Source organism: Eptatretus burgeri, chromosome 5 (genome assembly GCF_056783735.1).
Source record: "Eptatretus burgeri isolate ZD-2024b chromosome 5, Ebu_testis_v1, whole genome shotgun sequence".
In the NCBI taxonomy this organism is placed as follows: domain Eukaryota; kingdom Metazoa; phylum Chordata; class Myxini; order Myxiniformes; family Myxinidae; genus Eptatretus; species Eptatretus burgeri.
Genome location: NC_140965.1, coordinates 35,122,709 through 35,140,296, shown reverse-complemented (window position 1 = coordinate 35,140,296; position 17,588 = coordinate 35,122,709). Strand labels below are relative to the sequence as shown.

The 17,588-nt window shown below is 44.1% G+C and overlaps 2 protein-coding genes across 3 annotated transcripts in view; one reads left to right on the top strand and one right to left on the bottom strand.

Moving 5' to 3' along the window:
* The window catches only part of TBPL1 (TATA-box binding protein like 1), a 32,312-nt gene extending 18,090 nt beyond the window's left edge, over positions 1–14,222 (bottom strand). The window contains exons 1-6 of one of the 2 annotated variants that reach the window (XR_015058163.1): positions 13,923–14,222; positions 12,779–12,984; positions 4,922–5,004; positions 4,384–4,447; positions 1,008–1,111; positions 47–141 (exon numbers count right to left, since the gene is read on the bottom strand). Coding sequence is in view for 1 of the 2 variants with exons in the window: in XM_085881392.1 (XP_085737518.1) it covers positions 47–141; positions 1,008–1,111; positions 4,384–4,447; positions 4,922–5,004; positions 12,779–12,916 (484 nt within the window). In the remaining variant the exon portion in view is untranslated. The remainder of the gene's footprint in view (positions 1–46; positions 142–1,007; positions 1,112–4,383; positions 4,448–4,921; positions 5,005–12,778; positions 12,985–13,922) is intronic. The other variant, XM_085881392.1, reaches the window with a different exon arrangement.
* Positions 14,223–15,600: 1,378 nt separating this feature from the next.
* On the top strand, positions 15,601–16,646 carry LOC147026215 (general transcription factor II-I repeat domain-containing protein 2B-like). Its single transcript, XM_085883570.1, has 2 exons — positions 15,601–15,921; positions 16,086–16,646. Exons 1-2 carry the CDS (start codon positions 15,601–15,603, stop codon positions 16,644–16,646), a joined length of 882 nt encoding a protein of 293 aa, XP_085739696.1.
* Positions 16,647–17,588: the final 942 nt, after the last annotated feature.

Below are 17,588 nucleotides of genomic sequence, written 5' to 3'. Positions count from 1 at the left end.
ATTCGATCATTGGCAAAGTTTGCGACAATAAAATGTTATAAAAGACCTGTAATGGTGATACTCCCAGTGGAGAAGATCTGCATGGATGCAGTCAGGGGTTTGATCTTGAAGTTTACTGCAGGATGCAGCTCTGGCTCGTAACTACAACAAAAGGCATAAAAACACAATGACCCCATTGACAATTTCTTTAAAAGGTCTCATGCAACATTTTTCTGCACAAGTCAATCGATGTAGACATATAGTGGCCAACATGTTTCATCAAAGCAACATGTTTCATGATCGCAACGGGCTTGCCAATTGGACACGGAATGTTGTGTGGAGCTGTTTGATTGGGTTCAGCATGTTATCGCTATGCGAGACCAAACTCATTTTGTGTGTGACAGTGGTTGGCAGCCATGATGAAAGGAAAACATGCGAAAGACATCATAAATTTACAACTGACACAATTTGCACTCTGACAGACTGTTCTGACTGAAAAAAAGTAACATGGATTTAAAAGCATGCTTCACAAAGAGAACACTATCAACCTGTTATTATTTTGACGAGTCCCATTTGAAGACTTGTACACAATTTCAAGGTTAATACAATAAGGAAGCATACTCGGGGGAAGGTTAATAAATAATTAATAAGAATAAGCATTTTTTATATCTGCTAATTATATGATAAGCTGAAATTTATATGTGGGAAAAATTAGATGCCCAGACCAGGTATCAAACCCAGGTCCTCTGGAAAACTGTACCAGTGCTCTGCCATCTGAGCTATCTGGACGACCCACATGTTGGACACGCAATTCTCCCACATATAGATGCCACTCTCTTTCCCCTGCTGCTTCCAGGGCACTCACTGCCAACCATAGGAGCAGCGTGAGCCTGTCCACGAGAGGGTCTTCCCCCGTGGGGGGGGGGAGGGGCAATTCCGTGACCAATATTATTCACCACAGGGGTGGGCAGCCTGATAATTATGACCACAATGATAGAAACAAGAATACCAAAGTTGAGTGTACGTACCTGGCCAAAGGGCGCTGTTGTTTAGTGAAATCCGGAAGGCGTATCTCAAACGGCATTGAGCATACAGCCAGAACGTTCACCACTCGAAACGCACCAAACCTCACCTGATTCACAATGACAACACATTTTGGAGGAAGGTATAATATACTTATCCTCTTTAAAGTGGCAATTTTTTTCAAACCAGTTTAACCAGATTTCAAGATAACCAGACGTGGCTGCGTTGTGGTTAAAGTGTCTGATCAGTCTTGGTGGTCAGCGGTTCAGCTCCAATCCTGGCTGTCATACAAACGTCTATAAACAATAACGCAACTCATGTTGTTGAAATAAACATCAATATCAACAAACTATCATTGTTACAACAATTGAGGAGGAACTCCTCATCAAAGGTTCTTTAAACAACAATGCTAGTGTTGGTGGGGCCAGGAAGAATCGGCCGGAAAAGAGGGGGGGGGGGGCGTGGAGGTGGTCGATTTTGCTCGCACAAGTAATCACAACTGAGGTGCTGTTTAATGTTTTTAAAAGTTCACCAATTTTAAATATTCTGATGCATAATCGTAATCACTAAAAATGAGGGAGTAAGGATGTTTGTTACAATATCAACAAAGCAAAGATTGCAAATGGGAGGACAGAATACCAAGATATTGTGATGTACAGTGTCTTAAGAAAGTATTCACACCCCTTAACTTTTGTCACATTTTCTTGTGTTACAGCCTGAAGTTACAAAATATTAAATTAAAATTTTTTGTTACTCATCCACACAATATATCCCATTATGACAGTGAAAACATGTTTTTAGAAATTTTTACACATTAATTAAAAATAAAAAGCTGAAATGTCTTGTGGCAATAAGTATTCAACTCCTCTCTCTCTCTCCCCATCCCCCCACCCCTTTCTTTGGTATGTCTGTATCAGCTTCACACATCTGGATTTGGGGATTTTCTCATTCTTTCTTAAAGATTTGCTCAAGCTCTATCAAGTTGGATGGGGAATGTCGGTGAACAGCAATCTTCAAGTATTTCCAAAAATTCTCAATGGGATTCAAGTCTGGGCTTTGGCTGGGCCACTCAAGGACTTTCACGTTCTTGTTCTGAAGCCATTCCAGTGTTGATTTGGCTGTATGCTTGGGGTAATTGTCCTGTTGGAACGTAAATCTTTACGACAGTCTGAGGTCTTTTGCACTCTAAAGCATGTTCTTATTGTTCTCCTCATTGATTTGCCTCCATTCATTGTTCCCTATACCCTTACAAAAGCCTCCCAGTCCCTGCTGCTGAAAAGCATCCCCATACTCATAGCATTATGCTGCCACCACCATGCTTCACAGTAGAGTAGAGATTGTATGATGTGGATGATGATCTGGGATCAGTTTCTACCTGAAGTAGCGCTTTGCATTCAGGCCAGAGTTCAATTTTTGTCTCACAAGACCACAGAATATTTTGCCTCATACTCTGTCTTTCTCGTACCCTTTTGCAAACTCCAGATGTGCTGTCATGTGCCTTTTTGTCAGGAGTAGCTTCTGTCTGGCCAATCTCCCATAAATCCAAGATATGTGAAGTGCTGCAGAGATTGTTGTCCTTCTGCAGGTTCTCCCATCTCAGCAAAGGAACCCTGTAGTTCTGTCAGTGGTCACCTCCCTCTCCAAGGTACTTCTTGCCCAGTTGCTCAGTTTTGGTTGGGTGGCGAGCTAAAGGAAGAGTCTGGGTCGTTCCATATTCTTTCCATTTCCTAATGATGGAGCTCACTGTGCTCTTGGGAACTTTCAACACTCTAGAAATTGTTTCATACCCTTCCCCCAATTGATACCAACTCTCAATTCTATCTTGGAGTTCTATGGACAGTTCCTTGAACTTCATGGTAGAGTTTCTGCTCAGACATGTTCCATCAACTGTGGAACCGCATATTGAAAAGGTGTTTCTTTCCAAACTAGAAGGGCACTCGATAGAGCGCATATCTCTGCCACGCAATGCCTGATCCACGTTACATTTTTGAAATATCATGCAAGACAGTACTATATCGTTTTTGGCCCCATCTCTCAATGGTGAAGTATCACTTTAAAAATTAAATAATTATTGTATCCAGATCCGGATTCGGATCTTCACCAAAAATAAATCAATTCTTCCTTGTCACACACCCAACATGTCCACCAAGTTTCATCCCAGTCAACAACAACAACAACCAGTCAACAATATCGTGCTATATATCATTTTTTGTCCAATCTCTCAATGGTGAAGAATTACTTTAAAAATTCTATTAGTCGGATCCGTATCTTCACCAAAGTCTCATCAAAACCATAATCTACCGCAAGTGTACTTTTACCAGACAGTATACCAAGTGGGACTCTTACAGTAACTCTTGATACAAGATTGAATTGATTGGTATCTTGGTCAATAGAGTACAAAAAAAAAAAATCTGCTCCACAGATAAACTCCATGCTGAAATTGAGACCATCAAGACTATTCTTCTTGATAATGGATATCCTGAACAGATCATCAATAGATATGTATACAAATTCCTGAACCCACCAAAGACTCCTATAATCAGACCTGGTAAATGTCCTGTACACCTAAGTCTATCTTGGAAAGGCAAAGTGTCTCAACAGATTGAAAACCAGATCAGACAGACAGTGTCCCATTCTTACTATGCTGTTCAACCACGAGTCATTTTTCACTACCCGCCAGTCCAAAAAGACATTCTGCCCACCTCTCATATAAGCAAGATTATTTACGAATTTCAGTGCCACCGTCATGCTCGGTAAGTGGACCGCACATCTTTGAGATTGAAGGATCGCATTGAACAACATGTCCCTTTGGGGATCAGAATGAGCCAGTCAACAGAAGAGACAACCAACTCAGGCTTATAAGAATGTACATAGTACGACAACTATTCCCTGTGCCTCTGCAATTGGTTACCATTTACTGAATAATTCTCAGTGTGCAGAGCAATATCATATCAGCTGGTTTATAATCCTGAATAGAGGACACAGTTTAGCTCACCTTCATGCAATGGAGGCTACATTAATCAGGTCACCCAACCCTATTATTTGTAGATAGAAACAATTTGTCTGAACTTTATATATATTTTGACAATGATGGCTTGACTGTGTGACAACTGCACCACAGTCAATGTTGAGTCATCATGAAAAACAGCCCTGCAACCCCCACTCCCCACCTTCCCAGTGATTGTAACAGGAGCAAGCATAGAGAGAAGTGTCCTTTTACCCTCTGTCACTTCACTCTTCCATGAGCCTAGACATTATCTAAATTTTCTTAGAAGTGCACATCGACACATTGTGATGCAAGCTGCCCCTGCACCAATATTTGGTTTCCCTTCAATACAATGCAGTCTTCTGTTATAAGCATCAAAGACATCAAGGGCTAACCTGGAAGCCAAGCTTCTGCAAGCATCGAGCACACTTTCGAGCCCCAATTTTTGCTTCATCTTCACTGTATGGGAAACACAAATGGTCTTCATGTTACAACGGTAAGCATGTCAGAGAAATCGTATCAAGGTTTGCATGGAGTAAATGACGATATTAATACTTGACAGTAAAAACATCACCAACTCAAAAAAACAAAAACAATCACCCAGGCTAATGTTCATGTCCAATATTTCTAGTACCAAGCTGGTTTCAGCTGGGACAAGGTCGGCACCATGTGTTAAATACGATCTGAAGTGGGTGGGGGAGGAGATGCGTGAAGAGGGCAGCAAGCCGGAAGGCATCACGTTTTTCACAGATTATGCTATAACCAACCTGAGGCGCAACCTTTAATGCGCATAGGAAACAATAACCCTCCCCCACCCCCAAGCTACCTATAGAATAATAGAACAATGTAGTGGCTAAATGAGGCATACATTATGGAAGAATCAGTTTTCTCAAATCAATCGTTAAAAGTCTGTAGGATGTAGAAAGCCCTCACCTTGTTGCGCCGGTGGAGATTATTTTTCCCGAAGACCAAATGGTCGCGGTGACCCGAGGCCTACGGAGCTTCATGACAACTTTCTAAACAAACAGACACAGTTGGGTGAGGAAGCGAAACAATCTTCTTGGCTGCTAAGTTGGTTTGAAAACGGAATGTTTCTGATGAATATCGCTAAAGCAATCAAATTTCATCAACTATGGTTCCTGATCAAATCGTAGAGCAGGTGAGGAAAACAAGGATGTTCAACACTGTGAAGATGAAGCTTTTATGATCAAACAAGGATTCATGACAGGTAACACATAATTAGAGCTGCTCATCCACATTCAAGTACATCAGGAAAATACCTTTTTTCATTCTGTATTAAAATAAGTATCATGTATAATTATTATTAATTAATTTTAAAAAACATTACAATAAAAATATAAGTTTGGATTACTGGTGGTAACGTATGCATGAACATAATTACAGGAATCAAACTCGAACAGCACTCGGAAGAGTACATACCTCTGCCAAGCTAAACAGTTTACGTTTTGTATCCCACTGATAGGCTGGACTCGGATCAGGACCTGAACCAAAATCAAATCAGCTTGTTCTTGCCACATACTTAACTCATCCACAAAGTTTTATCATAATCCGTCAACAACTTTTTGAGATGCCATGCTTCGTATCGTTTTCGGCCCCATCTCTCAATGGTGAATAATAACTTAAAAAAATAATTTTAATTCTAGTATCCAGATTTTCACCAAAATTGAATCAATTTGTCCTTGTTACCCATCCCACCTGTCCACCAAGTTTCGCCCGAATCCATCCATAACTGTTTGCGATATCATACTCACAGACAAACAGATGGACAGACAGACAGGGGTGAAAATATTGTTACGAATCTGGCAGCCATTTGCACACAGACAGCAGTCGCCGCAGTTCAGTTATTTCGATAAGTACGTGTTTATAGTTAGGGTCCCATCCTTCTGTCTAATGGGTTAATTTCATGTGTACGCTGCGGGTATCTTTATAGTCAGGTTTTTTTTTTTTTTTTAAAACATTAAATCTCCCCTTCGCTCCATCATCGCCATTACGCACGTGTTCGGGACCACGGGCATAGGCGGGGTGAGGTCGACTCCGCCCAGCGAGATGGGTGTGCCTCACAACCAATGAGGGATAGGAGTACCTCAGAATCCCCCGACCAATTTGGAGGAGAGTTACCTCAGGGCGGACCCGCCCAGCCAGATGGGATGTCCACACCCGACCAATCCAGAGGCGAGTTACCGCAGAGCAGACCCTCCACCCCCACGAGGGGGTGCGATAATAAAGGTCGCGAGCTGCTCGTGCGGTGGAGAAGTTGGTTGGTTCCTGCTGGTTGAGTTCGTGGCTCCTGGTCAATGGTCGTGCTGGTCGGAGTTGGCGCTCATCCTGGTTGGTGTTCGTGTTCGTGGTGCTCGGGGCGCCGATCTTCGTTCACGGCTGGTCAAGTCGCTCCTTGTATTCTGGAGGCGTGGGTTCGAGTCCCACCAAGGTGGGTTGTGTGGGAGCGAGCGAGCTGAGGATCCCGTTTCCTTCCACGGAATCCGAGCTCCACAAGCACGGGTCGGTAAAGACCGCACGAAGCGTACAGGTACCAACCAGACCTTGACCCTCAGCTCGCCTTCCCTCTCGAGCCGAATAAAGACCATTGAGGTCCATTTATTTTGGGGTGCGTGTGTCTGAGTGGGCCCTGTGTTTAAGTATAATTGCTTAAGTGTTTTATTATTGTATATTATTTTGCATTGCTTATTCGGTTGTAACTCTGCTCTGTCTCCCTTCCCGATTATTGCCTCCCTTATAAATAAACCCCTGTTCAATGTACCAGCTCGTTTTTGTGCTTTCCATTATTGACCCAGCACGGTTCGTGCTTGAGAACCATTAAGCCGATTGGGCTGTAAGTTGTCGTTTGGACCGACAGACTTTGATAATTCCGCTCGGTAACACCGGACCGAGGTCGCTCGAGCGACCTGGTTCGACAGAGTCCGTTGAGGGTGCGACTTCCCCAGTAATTTGACGAGGTGAGTACTTAGGTATATTGAAATTTGGCTATTAACCCTACCCCACGCCGTCAGAGAATTGGCGAGCACTATCCTTAAGTGACCCGTGACCTTTGGAGTTGTCCGAGAGTCAGAACCTAAATTCCGGGTGTTCAGTGGGAGATGGCTCTACTGCTCCACTTGGCGGCCTTTCCTCGCCACCGACCCCCAGCACACAACAATATAACCTCCATCCACCTTTGGTGGCAGAGGTAACTAGTAAATATTGGGGCGTTCCATGTCAAGTGTATACATTTTTCAGCGAAATTTTGACACATCGTCTCAGATTTCACTCTTTTTTTGTGCAAGTGTTTGTATCCACGGGAAAACATTGTGTCAATTTTCAGACCTGGGGGCCCATCGGGGCCCATTTTAGCCCCCCCCCCCAAATTTGGGCACCCACGGTTGACCCACAATCTTCCAGTGACCATATCACAGGTTGTCGTGGTCCGATTTGGATGGTCTTGGTATCAAAATGCTCGTAAAAGCGAGATCTTTTAAATCGCGTCAAGTAAAATCACTCTGAAACAGTAATTCAAAAAGTTATAGTTTGGGGCGCCCTTTGACCCTAGGCCCCAACCCCCCAGCCAAACCGATGATCCCGATTTTTTCGTGTGAGAATACCCCTTCATATACTCCAACACCTCAGCATAAATGAAAATGGGATCTCAATGGGTTCAAGTGTGATGATGGTTTTCTTGTTCGGGGTCCACATATCACTAATTCTTGATTCGACATTGGGCGACATTTGCCGTCATCGTTCCAATGACGTCACCTGCTGGCAGGCGACTTTATGTCTGAAACTTTATTGACAATCATCATTTCTGGACTAATATATATATATATATATATACTAATATATACTAATATATATATATATATATATACTAATATATATATATATATACTAATATATATGTATATATATATATATATATATATATATATATATATATATATATATATATATATATATATATATATATAATCATTTGTGAAAAATTATTCTGCCTATTGTGTCTATTGATTTTTAAGTGTACATGTTTTGTATAACCATCATCAAATTAAGTTATAAATGGGCTAATCTCAGTTTTTGCATATTTTGCAGTAAGCATGGCGACTGAAGATCGAAAGGAGTTCCGAAAATACTGTTGCGATCCGTTCAGCTGCCATAAAACGAAACAACGAAAAGATCTTCGCAATGTGTCAAATGATATGTTGATGAAATTTTCTTCAAAGGTGAAAAAAAGATGACAGACTTTGTACTTCGTGCAGAAAAAAAACTTTCTCAGTTGTCACCAGAGCGTATTGAAGAATCATCTTCGACCAGTTCGAAATTATCATTAGAAGGTAGTATCGAAGGCATTGCAGAATCTATTTCAACAGATGAGGACAAGGAGGTTTTTGAGCGAGAAGCAGAAGTTGACCTATTAAACCAGTCGTTATCGATGATAGGCGAAAGCCCATTCGACAAACGAAAGGCGGAAAGGAACCCAGGGTACATTCCTGAAAAGCGAAGTAAAGTGGAAGATTCTGTGCGAAAGAAATTATAACTAGTTGCTGGACCAAGCACTGTGGAGAAAACACAAAATACAGCTTCAAAATGTGATGAAAACTGCATGCCAGAGGTGATCAAAAGCCTGAAAGAAAAATACGTTGTTTCGAGCCGTTCAGAGCAAATACGTATACTGACAATATTTAATTTGCTAGGAATATGAGCATCAGAGAGATGATGAGTGAATTCAGTTGCTCCCAAAGAATGGCTGTGCAAGCCAAAAATTTAGAGAAAGAAAATGGTATGCTATAGTCTCCAAATCCCAAACAGGGTAAAATATTGCCTGACACAGTGAAATCCGCCGTAACCGAATTTTACCGAAGTGATGAAGTCAGCCGAATAATGCCGGGGAAAAAGGACTGTGTGGTGGTCAGGAATGAACATGGAAAAGACAAAATTCAAAAGCACCTGGTACTAAACAATCTCAAGGAACTGTTTCAGAAATTCAAAGAGAAGAACCCTGGCTTGAAAGTTGGATACGCGAAGTTCGCCATGCTGCGTCCCTCGGAGTGTGTCCTGGCCGGTTCAGGCGGTACACACAGTGTATGTGTATGTACGATACATCAAAATGTGAAACTCATGATGATTGGTTCCAAAATGCCACAGATAGCCGAACTTCCTACCTATCATCATGTGATAGCACGCATAGTTTGTAACCCAGCACAACCGGCATGTTATTTCAGAACTTGTGAAAGTTGCCCATCAATTGAAGACTTCAAAACCGAGCTACTGAGTGCTTATGAACTAGAGGATATTGATGAAATTCAGTTTAAAACGGTGGACATCCACTGACAGATCTGAACTGAGCTCCATGGTCCTGCCTTTGGAAGAATTCATTAATCAATTCTGTGAATGCGCGGTGAAATTAGTGAGACACGACTTCATTGCCAAGGCCCATTCTCAGTCTCTGAAAAATAAGAAAGACGAAATCGGTGAAGGAGAATTTGTCACTATTGGAGACTTCTCAGAGAACAATTCGTTTGTCATACAGGATGCGGCCCAAGGATTCCATTGGAACTGCTCTCAAGCGACAATTCACCCCTGGGTTTACTATTTCAAATCGGACGATGTCAAATTAAACCACGATTCGTTCACGATTATATCAGAATGCAATACTCACGACATTGTCTCAGTCCATCTCTTCCAAAGAATGCTCATTGAACACTTGAAATCTAAAGAAACTTTACTATTTCTCAGACAGTTGCGCTGGCCAATATAAGAATTGCAAAGCCTTCATAAACCTATGTCGTCACAAATCAGAGTATGGTATTGAAGCAGAATGGCATTTTTTTGCCACAAGTCATAGCAAGGGCCCTTCAGATGGCGTGGGAGGTACAGTCAAACGAGAAGCAACACGTGAGAGCCTGCGTAGACCTTACGATAGTCAAATTATTTCTCCAAAACATCTTTTCACCTTTGCTGAAAAATGGTTTGAATGAAATTAAGTTCGGTTACGGGACCCAAGAGGCGTATGACGAGGAAGAACGAAATCTGGAAGAAAGGTTAAAAACGGCCAAAACCATAGTTGGAACTCAAAAACTTCATGCTTTCATCCCTATTTCTGAAACTTCTCTTCAAGTACGCGAATTCAGCCTTAGCGAGGAACACCGTATCGAGTCAGCTATTTCAAAATCTACACCAACTTTTAACGGGAAACTCTCAGGTTATGTCGCAGTGCACTATTGATGGAAAATGGTGGCTTGCCTGCATCATGGAAGCCTTTCAGGACACTCATGAAGTGAAAGTGAATTTTCTTCATCCAAAGGGGCCCACAAATAGTTTCTTTTTTCCTGACATTGAAGATCACTGCGTTTTAGACATTTCTGATGTACTTCTTTCCGTAGAACCAAAAACTGCTACAGGTAGAACCGACACAATCAGTAAAAAAGAAACACAACTGTCAAATAAAACATTGGTTGGCAAAAAATCTTGACTACAATATGCGAGGAAAAACTCTTACTCATACTAGTATCGCTTGCAGTTCCTGCATGTGCATGTGGAAAATTGATGTACAATATATCGATATAGTGTATTGGAAATCTTGTGTTCAAATATTGTGCTATGTATTGTGGCGTATTGTGTCCAGCACCCGAGTCCCCGAACAATAAAACCATCATCACACTTGAACCCATTGAGATCCCATTTTCATTTATGCTGAGGTGTTGGAGTATATGAAGGAGTATTCTCACACAAAAAAAAAAAAAAAAAAAAAAAAAAAAAAAATCGGGACCATCTGTTTGGCTGGGGAGCGGGTGCCCAAGGTCAAAGGGTGCCCCAAACTATAACTTTTTGAATTACTGTTTCGGAGTGATTTTACTTTACGATATTCGAAAGATATCGCTTTTACGAGCATTTTGATACCAAGATCAGCCAAATCGGACCACTACAACCTGTGATATGGCCTCTGGAAGATTGTGGGGCAGCTGGGGGCACCAACATTTGGGGGGGGCCTAAAATGGGCCCCGTTGGGCACACAGGTCTAAAAGTTGGTATTTTGAGTTTTTTCACCCAAGTGAATAAATGACATATGGGGAGAAAATGAGGTATTAGTGTCAGGAGAGTGTGTACACTTGACATGGAATGCCCCACATACCGGTACCAAGTTTGTAAAAATCCCTTCGGCGATTCACAAGTTACCATGGTAAAGAAAAACAGCTATGCTTGCAGGCGTGCATGGACACACAGCCGTATGGATAACCCGGAAACACAATGTCATGGCACCTTTGGCTGCTGAGACATAAAAACAGATAAAACTTTGCAGCCACCCCCATCGCAGGTAGGAAGTCTTTTAGTTTCCTTTTTTTTTTTTTCCTTCCAAAAACTACATCGATTTTTTTTGGAAACTTCTGCACTCTTTGAAAACCAATCACTCATTCTTCATGTCTATTATATGCAATAATGCATATTTGACTTTATTGGATTGCACAACGAGCAACAATCCTTTCACTTTGAGCTCGTTTTCGAAAAGGCTCTCCCGGTGATTCGGACCAGGGGTGAGGAGGATACCACCTATGGAAAGTGACTTGGGTCGACGTAAAAGTAGCATTTAAAAATAAATAAAAATGACCGTTTTTACAGCCATTTTTCCCTGCTGTGCAGGGGTTGGCTTTTTCTTGAGGCAATGTTTTATGGCCGGATGCCCTTCCTGACGCCAACCCTGGTCGCCTCTTACGACACACAGGGATATGGTACACCTATTCTAACCGGGGCATACACCGGGATCAGTACACTGGTACTCATTTCGCCGACCTCGGAAGGATGACAGGCTGAGTCAACCCCCTGGTGTTAATTCAGCAGCCAACGGGGCTTGAACTCAGGACCCTGGGATCCCAAGCCACCACCCTAACCACTAAGCCAACACCAGGCTTGTAAAAGTAGCATTTCTGTACCAGAAAAGAAAAAAAAAAAAAGAAAAAAAAAAAACATTTGTTGTAACTATTTGTTCAAAATCCCATGGTGTCCTTCGTGAAGCGTATAAGCAAGCTATCACTGGCAACTTGGCTAAATTACAAATCCCTATCCAGACTTCCCGAATTTGAGTGGTGACCCGACCAGCATTGTAGCAGAGTACCTGCTCCGAGTGGTGACCCGACCAGTATTGTAGCCGAGTACCTGCTCCGAGTGGTGACCCGACCAGCATTGCAGCCGAGTACCTGCTCCGAGTGGTGACCCAACCAGCATTGTAACCTAATGAATGCTTCGGCAGCACCAGCACTCTGCATAGGGTGATGATGACGACGATGACTGACAGTTTTTCAGCATAAAATATATTTTTCACAGATTGGCGCAAGATCATACATCGGTAAAGTTTTGTTGACAGAATACTCAGATTGCAAAGACGTAGGCAGGTCTGCATCTATTACAAAAAGGAGAGGCGTCCGCCATGCCAAGAAGAAGCAGGACCTCGAGGAGTCTTCACATACGAGTCGTAGCGGATTGCTGTCTTTGTCTCCATTTATTCAGGGATTATTTTGTCGTCATTTTTCCATGGCCACGACATCCTATAAAACCAATATGATCCCATTAACCGTCCTTCACAGGTATATCCACGAGTATGTACTACAAAGATGGCTCGTAAGTGAACGGGACAAGATAACTGGTAAATTTAAAGTCGAATGAGAACAAACTCCACCATGAAAAATGTTTCAATTTCAATTTGGAGGTCACACGGTTAGCATATCAGTGACGAATTGCCAAAAGCTTTAACATCAAGCAAAGTGCAGTACAAAAATTTCATCTCACCCCTTCATCTCGCTTGTACATCACATTGGCGCCTTTGAGAGCAATGTGCCGCAGGTCCAGGTGGCAACGGACACGGAATACACACACCACATTGGTGATTAGGATGTCCAGTGGCAGGGGCTCAGACCCTGCCTCCATATGGCAGAATCAAAGCCGAGCAGATGTAAAATGTTGTCCAAGACGCAGCAAACGTTTTGCAAACACTCCTGCAAACAAAACAGTCACGTAGCATGTAGATATTGGCACCATTTTACTTTTGGAGAGGTCAAGGCTCATGTAAATGTCAACACGAAGGAAAACAGACAGACAAGAGAGAAAAAGCAAGCAAGGATTAATTAACTTTCTCCTGCGACGATTCTTTGTTCGGGAATCGAACCCAAGATTGAACGCATCTTGCTTTTGCATTGGTGGAAATTGCATGGATTCAAAGCCACAAACGACAATTCAGCGACAAACAGCCAGAGAACCAGATCATCCGTGTCTCTCTTTGTGTCAAGGTCACCTTGGTCGAAATGAACAAGAGAGCTGGAGGGGAGCTTGGTGGTGGTAAGGTGACTCGAAGTGCTAACAGCTCGGAGACAGCGAGGTAACCTGTCCAAGGTACCTTTCGTGGCAAAATAAATAAGTAATTAAATAAGCATGTAAATCAAACTACCGTGCTACGTTTTTGAAAGAACAGGTAAAAACTGTGCAATGGTGGTGGTCGTATGGCAGCTTAGCTGCCGGGGTAGCTATCATTTCTTGAAGCGCGACTGTGTCGCTGATGCAGTGCCCCTCGACCAGTACACACACTGGAACTGGTACTCATTTCGCCGACCTCGGAAGGATGACAGGCTGAGTCAACCCCCTGATGTGTTAATTCAGCGGCCGACGGGGCTTGAACTCAGGACCCTAGGATCCCAAGCCACCACTCAAACCACTGAGTCACCACCAGGCTAACTGTGCAATCCTAAGACCCAAGTGATTTGAAAACAGACGTTAAAAGGTAAACTGCAGGTCAAGACACCTGAGTGAGAGATCATCGAAGTGTATGTAAATCCACCACAAGGGAAATCATCGCCTCCCACCGGTGGGTGGTGGTGGTGGTGAAAGAGCCCAGGGTTCGATGCACCCCACAACAAAACGGGGAATCAATCATACGAACCGTTGGAGAAAACGTCCTGTAGCCAGCACTTTGTGAGGTCGAACACAAGGAACGGCGAAGTGCAGGCAGGCCTTGTTCTGGACCAGGCCCAAGTTCGCACAGGGACAGGAAAAACAAGGAGGGAGAGGGAGAAATAAAATCTGCGAAAATCGATCACGTGTGATGATTTGAAAGGAGAAGAAGAAGTGAACGAATCGGATCGTCGGGGGAGGGAGGGAGAGGGGAGGAGGGAGGAGGAGGTGTGAGGTTACTCCAAAGGGACAATCTGGAGGGATCCGTGGAAGGAAAAAAAAATAAAAATAAAAAAAACCCCCGACTTTCCAAACGCCACAGAGTCAAAATATTAATTATTCAATATTCGCAAATAATTGTGACATTACTTCAGGAACCAACACTTATTCATCCGTGTAAATTATCACGTTTAGAAAATACGTACTTTATCCAAAATTAAAAAAAAAGAAATTGATGCGCCGTCCGAGTTACTACGCGCCCGCCATGTGATATATAAACAATGAATATGTAATTTATTCGATAACATCGTTGTGTAGGAATAAATATATATATATTTTTTAAGGAGTTAAACATATCAGACAGTTGTTGTTTTTTGAAAGGGGTATGAATTATGTGTTTCGAGCTATAAAATGTTGCTGCATTTTAAGGAGCGGAAAAAAAACTTCACATTTATAATGCGAGAACGTGAAGGTACCGTTGAAATACGAAGTACGTGTACTTTGCTCTGCTCTTAATTGTGTCAATATTCGCCTTCAGCTGCCCATGCTTAGTCCCTAGAGTTTTGTGGTAGCACTTTGGGCGGTGTATAGGTAAAAAAAAAAAAAACGAACTCGGAGCGACTTCGAATCCCCCCCATTTGTAATACCTGGGGCGTTCCGTTTGCAAGCGATTTGCTTCCCGCTTGTCACGCGGCTTTTTTTCTTTAAAAGCGCTCAAGCAAGCAATCCAACGGAACGGAGTACTTGGTGTAATAAGACGAGTTCAAGTTGTGCTTTCGCCTCATTCATTGTACATTCCCAGCAGAATACCCGCCCCACGGGACGATCATGTTCCAAGCAAGCAAGACGTTTGTCTTACCGTCAGACAAAGTGATAACCAGTGATAGAAGAAGGCAGAGTTCGGGCGTCTGAGTGACCAGCTGGAGAAGCAGAGTGCCTTCATGAAGAGGAGCGTCTCTTCGAGGAAAGCGGCTGCTCAGAGCAACACTCGGGCCAGCTACCGTGTTGCACACCTTGTGGCCACCAACCTCAAACCGTTTACCGAAGGTGAATTCCTCTAGGAGTGCATGATGGCCGTGGTTGAGGATGTATGTCCTGACAAGTCGAGAGTTTGCGGCCATCAGCCTGTCTGCCAGGAGCTTGACCCGCCGCATAGAGGAGATGGCCGTCGATGTCCGCGGCACCCTGAAGGACATGTGTCAGTCCGCTCGCTTCTTCTCCATCGCCTTGGATGAGTCGACTGACATCAAGGACACGGCTCAGCTTGCCATCTTCTTCTGCGGCGGCAGGGACGACTATTCGTCATCTTTGAGGAGTTCATCCGACTCATCCCACTCAGCGGTACCACCACTGGCGCCGACGTGTGCAAGGCAATCACAGACTGGCTGAAGGAGGCCGACCTCGACCTCTCTCGCATGTGCGGCATCACGACCGACGGAGCGCCCGCCATGGTCGGGGACAAGAAAGGCTTTGCGGCGCTTCTTGTGAAGTACCTGCGCAGCCTTGGACACCAGCAGGATGTGAAGCGCTTTCACTGTCTGGTGCACCAGGAGGCTCTGTGCGCCAAGTCTGTGACCATTATGGAGGTCATGACTGTCGTCGTCAGGGCGGTGAACTTTGTTTGCGCCCGTGCTCTCAACCACAGACAGTTCCGCGATCTCCTGGCTGATGCTGAGGAAGAGTTCAGCGACCTGATCTACTTCTGCGAGGTCCGTTGGCTCAGCCGAGGAAAGATGTTGGAGAGAGTCTTCAGCCTGAGGGATGAGCTGGTGTCTTTCCTGCGGGAGAAGGGCAATCCTGTCCTTCAGTTCGATGATCCCGCATGAGTGTGTGACCTCGGGTTCCTGGTGGACATTACTAGACATCTAAACGAGCTGAACATCCATCTGCAGGGTAAAGATGTCTTGTACCTGACCTCCTCGCCTCCGTGAAGGCATTCGAATGCAAACTTCACCTGTGGGAGCATCAGCTCAACCAGAACAAATTCACTCACTTCGCCCGATTGGCTGAGCTGTGCCCGACCCCCGCTGCCTGCCGTCGCTACGCCGCTGCCCTGTCTGAGCTGCGAGGCGAGTTCGAGAGACGCTTCAAAGATGTGCACGCCTGTGGGAAAGAGTTCAAGCTATTCTCCGCTCCCTTTGATGTGGATTCTGTGGATGTGGCTGATGACCTTCAGCTGGAGCTCATTGAGCTCCAGTGCTCAGAGAGCCACCGCGCAATGCTTGCTGTTTTGTCGCCAATGAAGTTCTGGCACTCGCTCTCAGCCTCCCGTACTTTCCCGGCTCTTGTTAGGGAGGCCCTGCGCTTAGCTTCTTTGTTCGGGTCCACATACTCTTGCGAGCAGCTGTTCAGTCGCATGAAGCTGACGAAGAACAAGACGAGAGCACAGCTTACAGACGCTCATCTTCAAGACGTCCTCCTCCTGGCCTCCTCCTCCATCAAGCCGGACATTGACTCTCTGTCTGCATCAAAGAATCACCAGCCTTCACATTAATTGTTTCACATTGTGATTACTGCAAGTCTTAAGGTTCAATTTACAATTACATTTATTATCATTGATTTTAGGTGTGTTTGTTGTTTTTTTCAGGTTGGGAGGGGGGTGCGGCCCGCGAGGTGGCCCGAACGTGGCCCGCGGCCAGGTTTAGGTTGCCGATGCCTGGTCTAACGCATACCTTTATTTGGGCGGTGTATAGGTAAGTGACAGCTCTGCACAGGAAAAATAAATAACCCAGGTTACGTGCATAAAGCAAAAACACCGACTGCTTATAATCCAAAACACCTCGCTGCACTGGAAAACGTGGGGACAGTAATTCTGTCCTGTAAATGGTGTCGACTTGTAATACCCTCCCTCACCTGGAGGCGGCACTACACAATACACATTTACATCGAGGATTTGCATCCCCCCTCACCTCCCCAAGACCACCGGCAAAGATAAAAACACCCCCATGCATTAAATGGGATGGTGCTAATCCTCAGTAGCAAGTCTGGATGTAATTGGGCAAGCACTGCAGGAGGAGTAGCCCGACAAACAAACACTGGTCCGTGAATTCTCGTCAAGGAAGGATATCGAACACACTGTACATCACGTGTGCTGCGGGATGACGACATGACGTGAATCACGTGACAGAGTATTCGATATAATATACAATGAGGCTGGATACCACACAGTCTCAAGTTAGGAGATGAAAAGCTTTAATGATCAACAGCACGCTCCAGAGCCGTAGCTCCGATCTCGCTTCAATGCTCGTCCTTCCCGCTCACACGGGCCCCAACATTTTTCTCGGGCCTGCGCTCCTCGGCTCAAATGACAGGCCCCCTTTCTCCAAAAGGAAAACAAACGTTAAAATATGAGGCCCGGCGAGCAGGAGTGATGTAAGCGACATTTTTTTTAATGATATGATGATGATCGGCTCGGATGATAGGGGAAGGGTTAAAA

Bases quoted from the DNA above. Each gene is read 5' to 3' on its own strand.
- LOC147026215 (XM_085883570.1), top strand. From the start codon at position 15,601: ATGGTCGGGGACAAGAAAGGCTTTGCGGCGCTTCTTGTGAAGTACCTG. The intron at 15,922-16,085 runs GTGTCTTTCCTG...GCCTCCGTGAAG, and splicing joins TCAGCCTGAGGGATGAGCTG to GCATTCGAATGCAAACTTCA.